The 12,941-nt window shown below is 40.7% G+C and overlaps 1 protein-coding gene across 1 annotated transcript in view; it reads right to left on the reverse strand.

Annotated features, from left to right (window-relative positions):
* Window positions 1–12,941, reverse strand: part of TRPC3 (transient receptor potential cation channel subfamily C member 3) — a 464,690-nt gene that overhangs the window by 125,744 nt on the left and 326,005 nt on the right. The window contains exons 5-6 of the mRNA XM_073572010.1: window positions 9,604–9,820; window positions 7,782–8,015 (exon numbers count right to left, since the gene is read on the reverse strand). Of these exons, the coding sequence (XP_073428111.1) occupies window positions 7,782–8,015; window positions 9,604–9,820 (451 nt within the window). The remainder of the gene's footprint in view (window positions 1–7,781; window positions 8,016–9,603; window positions 9,821–12,941) is intronic.

The following is a 12,941-nucleotide window of genomic DNA, read 5'->3' on the forward strand; positions in this document are numbered from 1 at the left end:
TAATGTAACGTTACATATTTTGTATTAATAGACAAGACTAGAAACCACAACTGCGCCATGGGAATGATCACTGAGTGACGCTGGATCTATTGATACTCAGCGTTCCTTGACCCTTTCATATACAATGAAGTGAAGCTTTGCCATTCAAGGGAACAATCAATGCTTCCAGCTGCATATATTGTTATTTTACTTATTATTACTACACTCAGCTGCTCAATGGTTTAAAAAAAATATCTCTAGGGTATACAAAAAAGATCTCAAGCAAGCTGCTACTTCTGATGAACAGAGAAGAAAAACAGGTAACAGTCAGCTGCTTTGATGAATTCGCGATGTGCTCAGAATCCATGTCATAGAGCGAGGCCGAGAGCACTTTGATTAATTACAAGCTTTTCCATTTGTGTTTTTCTGTCCCAGTCTAATGACAGCCAATGTAAGTAACTGGATATAGATTGCCTGTGATTTATTAACATAGTAATTACTCGGAGGGTCTGCCACGCACTGATTCATGAAAAGCATACATCTAGAATGAAAACAAACAATCCTGGATTTAGATATCAATGGATACATAAATGGTCCCTGTCGTATATCACATCATGTTATTAAATTACTCGCAGCGTAATAGGGGCTAATGCAGGAAACGGAGTGAGTGGTCTGATGGGGTCTATTTACTTAATGCTAATTTGATAATATTACTTCTTCTGCCAACTGCACTCAAAATTTCACTGTTGTATGATATTCTTATTGGTATCTAGCAATTACTTGGTAATAAGCGACATCTTTCAGGAAGTTTGCAACAAACATGAAATTATAATGTCCTCCTTGTTGGCTCTGTTCGCACTGCCATCATGGGTTATGCTATATATAAGTGCTTCTCACAAAATTAGAATATCATCAAACAGTTAATTTATTTCAGCTCTTCAATACAAAAAGTGAAACACATATATCATATACTCATTACAAACAGAGTGATCTATTTCAAGTGTTTATTTCTGTTAATGTTGATGATTATGGCTTACAGCCAATAAAAACACAAAAGTCATTATCTCAGTAAATTAGAATAATTAACAAAAAACACCTGCAAAGGCTTCCTAAGCGTTTAATAAAGGTTCCTTAGTCTGTTTCAGTAGGCTCCACAATCATGGGGAAGACTGCTGACTTGACAGATGTCCAGAAGGCGGTCAGGACACACTCCACAGGGAGGCTAAGCCACAAAAGGTCATTGCTAAAGAAGCTGGCTGTTCACAGAGTGCTGTATCCCAGCATATTAATGGAAAGTTAAGTGTAAGGAAAAAGTGTGGTAGAAAACGGTGCACAAGCAACCGGGATAACCGCAGCTTTGAAATGATTGTTAATAAAAAGTCATTCAAAAATTTTGGGGAGATTCACAAGGAGTGGACTGCTGCTGGACTCATTGATTCAAAAGCCACCACACACTGACATATCTAGGACATGGGCTACAAGTGTCGCATTCCTTGTGTCAAGCCACTCATGACCAGTAGACAACGCCAGAAGTGTCTTACCTGGTCCATGGAGAGAAAGAACTGGACTGTTGCTCAATGGTCCAAGGTGTTGTTTTCAGATGAAAGTAAATTTTGCATTTCATTTGGAAATCAAGGTCCTAGAGTCTAGAGGAAGAGGGGAGAGACCACAATCCAAGCTGCTTGAGGTCTAGTGTGAAGTTTCCACAGTCAGTGATGGTTTGGGGAGCCATGTCATCTACTGGTGTAGGTCCACTGTGTTTTATCAAGACCAAAGTCAGCGCAGCCGTCTACCAGGAAATTTTAGAGCACTTCATGCTTCCCTCTGCTGACATGCTTTTTAGAGATGGAAATTTCATTCTCCAGCAGGACTTGACACCTGTCCACACTACCAAAAGTACCAGTACCTGGTTTAAAAACAACAGTATCACTGTGCTTGATTGGCCAGCAAACTCGCCTGACCTTAACCCCATAGAGAATCTATGGAGTATTGTCAAGAGGAAGATGAGAGACACCAGACCCAACAATGCAGATGAGTTGAAGGCTGCTATCAAAGCAACCTGGGCTTCCATAACACCTCAGCAGTGCCACAGGCTGATCGCCTCCATGCCACACCGCATTGATGCAGTAATTGATGCAAAAGGAGCCCCGACCAAGTATTGAGTGTATTTACTGAACTTACATTTCAGTAGACCAACATTTCGGATTTTAAAATCATTTTTCAAGCTGGTGTTATAAAGTATTCTAATTTCCTGAGATAATGACTTTTGGTTTGTCATTGGCTATAAGCCATAATCATCAACATTAACAGAAATAAACACTTGAAATAGATCACTTTGTAATCACTCAATATAATATATGAGTTTCACTTTTTGTATTGAAGAACTGAAATAAATTAACTTTTTGATGATATTCTAATTTTGTGAGAAGCACTTATAAATGCTACACAAGGCACTATTTTCAGTCATACCCGCCTGATCCTGACCGATACCAAAATACATTTCTTTCAAATATTGATGGTTTTAAAATAATAAATAGAGGCATGCTCATGTTCCAGTGATCCCACTGATCCAGCAGAGATCACTCTGGAGGACATCACTGTCTTTGGAATCAATGTCTGTTCTGTTAGGAAAACACAGGAACCCAGCAGCCTGTGATTGACAGCAGCGGTCAGGTGACTAGAAGAATGTATCATCAATGAAAGATGGTGTGATCTTCTAGTCACCTGACCGCTACAAGACACAGTAGGCTGCAGCTGTGCTGTGACCTTAAAACAGAGCAAACATCACTACCGGAGTAGGCGCGGAACTCCGTAGCAGCCTGCGCTGACTTCCTGGAGGTGCCTGAAGATGAGTATGCCTCTGTGCAACTATTTTAGAATCATCAACAACTAAAAAAAATATTTTTTTGGTGTGGTATCAGGCAACCCCTTGAAACAGTATGCCAATGGCCAAGATCGAAGCGGATCTCCCTGAACTCCATACCCCACTCAAGTAGGGAAATAAAACTAGAAGTTTACTTTTATTTTTTTAGATTCAAGCTTTGGGATACATTTTAATCTTGAAAAGGAAGCGGCTTCAGGTCATGTTGTACAAACTATCACCAGCTTGAGTTTTCTAGATTTAAAGAAATCTAGGAGTTCAAAGGGTTTCATTCTACAGCCCATTTTATGTAAAATAAGCTGAGTTTTACAAATGGCCAAGCACTTTTAGTTTCTTGGTAGCAAGCAATGAAGAAATGCAAATGATTACATCACTTATTTGATTAGGAGGTTGTGCTCATCTTCTATCTTCAGGAGCGCATTGCCCCTCAGCCTCATTGCTAGGTGGAGGTATGCTTCTGAAGATTGGCAGTTGGGATCTGGGCATGGCTGTGCGCTGCTCTGAGCTCTGCACTCTCAGATGGCTCAAGCAGAGGTGTCTTCTGCAACACCTGAAGAATGCAGGGACACAGAAGCCGGTCGGATCCAGCCAGCTTCAGAGCAGCACTTGCCGGTTTTAAAGCAAAGAGCTTCCTAGCACACACTACTTGCTTAGGAAACCATTCACCTCTGATAGCATGCAGCAATGGCTGGTAACCTAGCCAATGTAGCCATAAAATGTAGAATTCAAAATTCCTCTGTTCATGAAAAAACTGAAAAAACAGAGGATTTTCAATAGGAAATAAATTGCAAAATTGTTTGTTTTCAATTTTCCAGAGCTTTTCCAGACTTTAATATTAATTATCTTCAATTGTTAGGGGCTGCAACTCCCACCACCACACAAATTAGTTGTTTGATGGGACCATGGCACACTGGAATCAGCTTCATATGTTGTGTAGTGACTGTGAGCAGTACTGGAAGATCCCTCCCATTCACTTTTATGGGTTAAAGTTTGCATTACCATTCACAGCCATTACACAATGTGCTGAGCTGAGCAAAGTGGCTCCTTTAGTCAGCTAATGGGTTGCAGAGAGTCAGAACCTCGATAATCTGATCCTAAGGATAGATTATCAATATTAAATCTCTTAACATCTCACATGCTGGTTCCTTTAAAGTTGTAGCTTCCAAATTCTCAAACCACTAATACAGTAATCATCTGACATGTTTTAAAGGGAATTTGTCACCAGGTTATTGCCTTCTAATCTAATAGCAGAATAATGTAGAGACATGGACCCTGATTCCAGCAATGTGTCACTTGCTAGGCTACTTGCTGCAGTCTTGATAAAATCACTGTTTTATAAGCAGGAGATTATCACTAGAGGAGGCTTCCAGCTTCCAGGTAGTCTTCCAAATTCATATGCTCTGAATAACCCTGCACTCACCATTGATTAGCAGCTTTCTGCCTATTTAGAGTAGACAGAAAGCCTCCAATCAGTGGTATGAGTGGAGTGGGGTTATACATCAATTAGTATTGAGCGAGCTGGTAGGCCTGCAGCAGTGAAAACTGTAAATTTTGTCAAAACTGCAGCAAGCAACCCAATAAATGATACATCGCTGGAATCAGGATCTCTGCCCCCACATCATGCTGCTCTTAAATGAGTTTTCAAAAGCTTGTGATAAATTATGTCTTCTTTCAATAATAAAAGCTATTCTTTTTGTGAGTTATTGGAGATGGGTGGATACTTGGATGTTGAATACAGCGGGTTCGGCCAAACAGTTAGAAAAAGTTTGGGATTGGACACCAGAACAGTATCTGAACCCAAACTCGGACCCAATTCACTTGAATGGGGGGCCCGAACATCCAATGTTCGCCATGCTGTCATGTGCATGACAATGTGGCAAATACTGCTTCTGATTGGCGGTAAAATCATCACCTGCTCTGTAAATAAATAATTTAAAAAAAAAATGGCATGGGTTCCCCTGTATTTTTGATAACCAGCGACGCAAAACTCACAGCTGGGTTCATATTTGTGGGGTTGATGTCACCTTTGTATTGTCAGGTGACATCAAGCCCAGAACTTACTAATGGAGAGGCATCTATAAGACACCTATCCATTACTAATCCTAGAGTTATATGGTAAATAAAGGCACAGCAAGTATAAAGTCTTTTATTTGAAGTAAAGAAAAACACACTTTTCCTTTTTTTACTTAAAAATAAGTTATGCTCACCTAACGTCCATTCCACTGAAGCCCTCGTCTTCTGTAATAAAACAAAAATAAGAAACAACAATATCCCTCACCTCTCCGTTGTTCTGTCACACGCCGTATTCAATGTCTGGGAATAAACAGTTTTTAACCGGGACGGTGCCAAGATGCGACCATCCAGGATGAGAACAGCAGGGGAATGAGCTGCTGCGAGCGCAGCATCAGTGACTAGCGGTGCATCAACAGTGTTACTGCCGGTCACTGAAGCTGCATTCACAGCCGGGCTGACCTGGGGTGACTTCAGTGAGACCCCTGCTAGCACAGTGAGAAAAAGTCACATGGTGTAGAGGCGAGTTCACCGAAGATCACCGGGAGAATTTAATTGTGGTGAACTCGCCTCTGCACCGTAAGACTTTTTCTCACTGTACTAATGGGTATCTCAATAAGGTCACCGCAATTTATTGGCCCGACTGGGAACGCAGCCTCAGTGACTGGCAGTAACCTCGATGACGTCACTGCCGGTCACTGATGTTGCGCTCAGGCTGAATAGTCGCATCTTGGCACCTTCCAGGTTCAAAACTATTTATCCCCCAGACATGGGACAGAATGACTGACAGGTGAGGGACATATATATATATTTTTTGTTTTATTACAGGAGACAAGGGATTCAATGGAATGGCTGTTAGGTGAGTATAACTGTGTTTGTTATTTTTAACTAAAAATAGAAAAGTGTGTTTTGTTTTATTTCAAATAAAAGACTTTATTCTGGCTGTGTCTTTATTTACCATATAACTATAGGATTAGTAATGGATAGGTGTCTTATAGATGCTTCTCCATTATTAAGATTTGGTATTGATGTCACCTAACAATACAAAGGTGACATCAACTGCACAAATATGAACCTCACTTGCCACCGCAACAGGGCATGTTGGAAGAGCTTGGCAAAGTGCCAGAATTGGCGCATCTAATTGGCTGCTATTTTTAGGCTGTGGGGGGGACAATATCCATGGCCCCTTAAGAGTGTGAGATTACCACCCTCCAGCTGTCTGCTTTAGCAAGGCTGATTGTCAAAAATAGGGAGGACCCCATGCTGTTTTTTGAAATTATTTATTTAAATAATTTAAAAAACGCAGTGTGGGGACCCCTCTATTCTTGATAACCAGCCTTGCTGAAGCTGACAGCTGATGGTTGCTGCCCCCAGCTGTGAGTATTGCTTGGCTGGTTATCAAAAATACAGGGGAACCCATGCCATTATTTCTTAAATTATTTACTTACAGCACAGGTGCCGGCTGATGAATACTCACATCAGCTGCTCCTGCTCTCACTGTTATTATCAGCAGCAGGTTTCAGCTGATGGGTAGTCCCATCAGCCAACACCAATGACCGGAAGTAAACTTTATACCTCCGATCATAGCTGTGGGCTCATTCTGTCATCTGACAGAATAGGAACCTCAGCTGTCTGACCGGTGGTGATGATTTTACTATTGATCAGAAGTGTTTCCCGTGCTGTCAAGCAAATGACAGAGCGACCAACACCTGGTGTTTGGGGAGGCCGAACCCGAACAGTAACATGGACTTCCTGGTGAGGTACATATTTGGTGTCCATGCCTGAACAGTAGGTATTCGGTACGGATGCCGAACTTTACTGTTCTGGCGTGCTTATCTCTATGTTATACAATTTTCCACTGTACATTCTATATTATTAACTTTTTTAGTCATAGGAACATTCTCATTTCCTTTCATTTAGTTTCATGTCAAAAGATTCAAAAAAATCTAAATCAGTCAAATTCTTTCTGACAGAAGTCATTAAGGCCTGTTTCACACTTCCGTTTCAGTCAAAATCTGTCATTTGGGGAAAAAAACGGATCAGACGGATTTGCCTGGCGGATCCGTCTTTTTCCCCATTGACTTGTATTGGCGGCGGATTGTGATGGATGGCTTTCCGATGGGTCCATCATGTGACAGATCCATCATAAAATTGGCAGCCGTCAGGCAGAAAATGTCCCTAGGAACGTTTTTTGTCTGCGTCGAAAAGACGGCTAGTGACAGATCCATTGACGTCCGTCGTCTGGTATAATGGACGCCTATGGGTGGCGAATCCATCCCAGCACGGAATCCAGTGACGGATTCCATTTTTCCAAACTGAGCATGCCCGGAAGAATTTCCCTTCCATAAATGTAATCAATCTCTCTCTCTCTCATCATGTTCCTTTACATTCTGAAATCTGCAGTTTCGAGGGATCCGTCAAAAAATGCAAGAAACGGATGCAACTGACTAACGGATCCGTTTTTTTCAGCGGATCCACTAGACGGATCAGTCGAAAAAACGGATCAGTTGCATCTGTTTGCATCCGTTTTTTCACTAATTTCGACGGATCCGTCATTCCGTCAAAACGGAAACAGGCCTAAGATTTAGCTTCAATCACTGCAGTATGGTTCAAAATCTAGTGGCAATTGTATAGCACTAAACATATGAAGAATTAATGAATCACATAATTTATTTTTAAAGATACAATACATTGTAAATTCTGCATTCTAAAGGACTAAAACCAGGAGACATTAGGAAGTGTCACCAGACTGCTTATATATAGAAAAGCATGTATAAAATGTGGTGCTGGCATTTACTTTGTTTAGTCCTTGTAAAGAAGAGTTCTGTATAGTTCTTAGCTATTGACGTACGAACATAGAACAGTCTGAACTACATGACTATCACAAGTTTTTCAAATATCGGGTTCTTACCGTAAGTAAAATACTCCACTTCTGGAGGAAGTGTGACCAAAGATAAATCACTTTCTTGAATATTTTTATCCACATACTGTTGAGCTTTAGAGGCTTGCATAAAAGCTAGTAGCCTTGCAGTAAATGCTGCAATGAAGATGGAGAGCATTCCAAAATCTAGAACATTCCACAGCTGCAGGACATATTCCCTGGGTCCTTCCAACCACAGCTCCTTACACTCTGACCACATCATTCCTACAGAAGAAACAAAGTATCTCAACAGTTACATAATGCAGTGAAAAGTTTTTTCTCCATTCCAGGCAAGCTAACCTATGCGATGACCTCAGCATTTATATTGCTTCATACAATGAGGCTGGTGTGAAAAATCTAAATAATTCAACCCCTAAGGATTCTAAGGGTTAAAACTCAAAAGGCAAATATTAGAGTCAGTTATTGATTTTTTTTTTACATGGTCACCGTATGTATTATTGAAAGGATGTGTTATACTGTATATGCGTGAGGGTTTAGCGCGGTGAAGGTATGAACCAGTCACAACTACCAGTCAGAACTAGCCACATGATCTACAGCATTATACAAAACTAATAATCCTGCCCTGCTAAATCCACAAAATGCTAAAGGAATATGAATTTTATTTTAGCATAACACTGCCTTGTATGTCCGATTTACACGAACATCGTGAGCTGATTGTAGAAAGTGAGAAAGTGTATTCTTCGGATTATTGTAAATTCCCAGTATAACATTAGATCCATGGACTTTCTTTTCGCCTCCCTCTGGTTGTTACATGTTGGAGCTTTAATTGTTTATTATTAAGGGCTTTTTACTTTTGAGGTTTCCATTGGAGAGACATTAGTTCTACGCTACTTAAACCTGTTTAAAAGGAGTACCACGCTTATGGGAAGGAAAAACTTCTGGAAAGGAATACGGATCTTAAACGTCATGGCAGACTCTACAAAGCCATTTAGGACAAGAGGGGAAAAAATATCTTTAACCCGCAAATGGGTTGTTCCATTTTTGCTAATTGACTCAATCACTAGTGCTAATTACTAAAGGTCCTTTCACTTGTTCCCGATTTGATGGGTAAAACATGTCGCCAATCAGTCGATAAACAAGCAAAATGAGGTTCGTTGTCTGACTGGATCATTCATGGCAGGCCATTTAAATCATTGTCTTTGGAAGCACATCTTATCATGTAAACAGGGAACATGCTCCAGGAAATATACATACTGTATAGGGTCAAAATAATTGTATTATTGATCGTTCTGTCCCCATACAGTTTGTATAAGCCCCTGTGAATAGGCCTTTAAGCGAACATCAATTGCATATACTTGTTGTAGTCAGAAATATGCAGTATATGCACCTCTAACCTTTACCACTAGGGATGAGCGGACTCATGGAAGGTCGAGATCGTCCGAACTTTAGTTCAATGTCCGGTTATCAGAACTGTATCCGAACTTGAACCAGAACCCAAACTCCATAGAAGTCAATTGGGACATGGGCTTTGTTGCTGTAAAATGGTTGTTGTAAGGGCTAGGGGACTGCAAAAGCCTGTTATGCTGAACACTAAAACGGACTTCCGGGAGAAGTCTGTGTTTATGTTCAAACTTTAAATTTCGGGTTCTCATATCTCTAATTACCATAAATAAGATCTATGCTATCAAATTAATGCTTGGCATATCTTTCAAAGCGTACAGATGTTAAATGAACAATATTTCTAATGCCTAAATGTGGATGATTGTATCTGAGATAAATACATGTGTCTGACATTTCTACATTGGGTGCCATTTGTGTTTATACGGAATAACCATGGTAAAAATCAACCTACCTAGAACCCATACCATGATGAGCATTTCCGTCCATGTAAATCTGGTGGTCTTCACTCTGAAAATCTGCTTTGGATATTCAATGACGGTGATGTTTGGTAGAGTTTTGATGCCTTCAAATCTATCTGATGCATTGAAGACGAGTAGGCACAGGAAAATGATAAATGAGGCAGCGTGTGCCACAAACTTCATGAAAGGGCTTCGAAGAATCTTGCCTAGCTAGAAGAAAGAAATACGGTTACTAGGAAATATGCGTAAAATCCAGAGTAAAACAGGATTATCTTTTGCGTGTTATTTCTATTGCCCTAGCTCAGTATGAGTAACATTTCCAATGCTAAATAATCTGGTATATATCTTTCTTCCCCAATAGATACTATGCGATATGTTGATTAATAATAGTAAGGTATTTTGTAAGATTTTTGAAAACCCTTCCAAGACACTAGCCAAATGTTATCAATTTAAGAGAGAGGAACCTTTTATGTTCAAAGGAACTGGAAGTGTGTGCACAAAAGGCTGACACGCATGAGCGCTCTCAAGGTGTTAGTGCACATAAAAAGCATTTCACCAAAGTATTACATCCAGTAGGAAAAAATAATAGTGTTGGCTTCGATCCATACTTTATACAACAGATGTACATGGCTTTGGAAAAAGTCAGACATTTTCTTATTCATAGGTATATAAGAAAATCATATACCACCTTCCACATTCAGTGACTACACTACCATAAACATGTCTAGCAAACATCAAAAAACATATGTTTACTTATGTGCCAGCACAAGAAAGCCATCATCGAGCTGGGGAACTCTCTAACATACAACATACAATCTCTTAAGATCCTAATATACTTTAGAGTAAAGTCAGCCAAACCCACCGATATTGACGGACTTGGCTGACAGTCTAATGTGTATGGGGTGTCGGACGACTGATTGTTGGGGAAAATGTCTATTGCTTGTGGCCAATTTCAGACTGCCGATCGCATTGTTCTCCTGGAGATAAGCCGCTGATAGACAGCAAGTGGTTTTCTCAGAAAACACAGTAGCGGACGGCAGAACGAACACTCTTGTTTATGGAAGAGTTGGCTCAGATGGTTTTCAGCTGAACAATTGTTCGCAGCATTGTTTGACTGACACCCATCTAATGGGTGTGGTTAGTCTCTGCCGGCCATACACAGCTGTAGGCTGAATGCCTGTTTCCCTGTTAAATTCTCTGATATCCTAGCTTGATCACAGTTGAAATGTGCTGACATGTGCTGATACTTGTCACTTGTTCCTAGAATCAGCAACCTATGACACTCCAGATGATGTGAAATTACAATTCACAACAATTCCCATTATGTGGTGCTCAGTGGTTGTGAAGGGTTAATACTAAAATCCAGAGCTGAAGTTTCGTTTTATCCATTCTCTGAAGGTTTTGTTTCTTCATTTTTGTTGCTGTAAGATAAAATTTTATAATTGGCATGGGCTGTCATGAAACCAGACTGTTCCCATCTGTACAAGATAAGGGAGGCGGGAGTGTAAAACACATATATGTAGTTTCCGGTTTTCTTGCAATATTATTGGCTTATAAAGTGAAATGATGCTATTGGTACTTGAGAACTTTGCATAATTAAGCAAAAGATTATAAAAGATGTGACTAAAATAAAGGGGCTTAGTGATCTGCCTCGATCCTCCCGTACAGAGACCCCAGTCTCCGTGTGGTCATTTGAGTTGCTAGCAACACTAGAATAATTTGGACATCACTGGCTCAACCGTGAAGGGTTAATTTAGCCCTCCCTAAATAGCTACCCCGACAGCTTGGCGCCCAACGTGGGGCCCCTGAAAAGGGACGCCTCTGCCCCCCGGAGGACAACAAGACAAAGGACCCTCGGAGTGGACACAGGTGCTGGAAAATTGGGACTGATCACCCCCCACGGCAACCACGGTAAGTTGGCAGTTATACTGTTCAGACTGACCGTTGGTGTGGTTTTCCTGTGCTTGTTACTGCAAAGAGGATCTGAGGTTTGTCCCCTGGTGGGGTGATTCATGGGTGGAATCATATAGAGGTGTAGCCCCGTTGGGGGCCCAGTGCTCAAACCGTACCTCATAAGGGACGGACACCCCAGATTGACCAGTGATTGTGACTTTTTTTATAGTCAAAATATCCTGAAATTCCCTATCATTATTAGTATTGGGCGTGGTGATGTGATCGAAGATGGGTAGGATACGTAACTCAGGTATATATAGAAAGATATATATAACCAGAGGTGTCCGGAGGGATAGTCTGAGACGCCCTCCTCCTTTCACTGAGTACTGCGAATTTTGGGCAATCCCAGAGGGGGATTATTGACCCTGTGGAACAAACTGAGACGGCCGCTCCAGTATTGTGCACAATTGAAGTAAGGGTATTTAGCTCTAATGGAGAGAATTATGTTTCTGTGGAAGAAAAAGAAAAGTTTGGAATTGTGTGAAGGATCAGATACTGTTAGTCTTATGATTCAAAGACGAGGAAAGAAATCTGTCAGGAAAAATATTTTCGATTTTGGGATTTCCTAAGGGTGGGAGGCTACAGCCTATGCTATGGGATGAAGGAGTTAAAAAAATAAATAAATAAAGGGAGGTTGACTGATGATGGATTACTTGAAGGAAAAGAGGAATTCCATGGCTTGGCACATGAATTGTATAATGAAGGTTATGTAGACATTGAACAGCAAGTGAATTCTGAATGTTTCTGTTACTGCTATGCTGAAGAAGGAAATTTGTCTATTATTATGGCAAAGACAGGATGTATTGTGGTTCAAGATAGTGACTGTGGTGTGAGAAAGTGATTGATTAAAGAAGACACTAAGATTGATACTAATGTGTTAGGCAGACGAATAGTTAAAAATGATGATTTGAAAGAAGAGGTCTCCCTGCTAGATGACAATTGTGCAAAGAGACCGGGAGTAGCAGCCTCTACCTTTGCTGACGGTACCTATTATCATCCACCGCTAGCCTCAGTCCCCGCTATGTCTAATATTGCTAGTGGTTATGAGTATAATCCCTTCATCCCATCCCAAATAGACACTGTTCGCAATCAATTACCCAATCCAGAGACTTCCCCCAAGGCTTTCTACAGGCTCTCACAGATATCACACAGGACAAGGGGGAGACTGCCGAGAAGTTCTATGGGTGTCTCATGGTAGTATTTAGAGATCTGGGATTCTCACTGTATAATGAAGCCCATACACATCTTTTTGTGGCAGCTTTCATGTCTGGCCTCAGACCCGAATTGCAAAAGGCAATAATTTCAGTTAGACTTGATGTTGAGAATTCCACTCCGGATCATGCATTGAAAGTAAAAAAAAGTTTTCAGAAGACTTTAA

The sequence above is a fragment of the Dendrobates tinctorius genome, unplaced genomic scaffold, assembly GCF_039654945.1.
Source record: "Dendrobates tinctorius isolate UK_male_01 unplaced genomic scaffold, ASM3965494v1 ptg000030l, whole genome shotgun sequence".
NCBI lineage: Eukaryota > Metazoa > Chordata > Amphibia > Anura > Dendrobatidae > Dendrobates > Dendrobates tinctorius.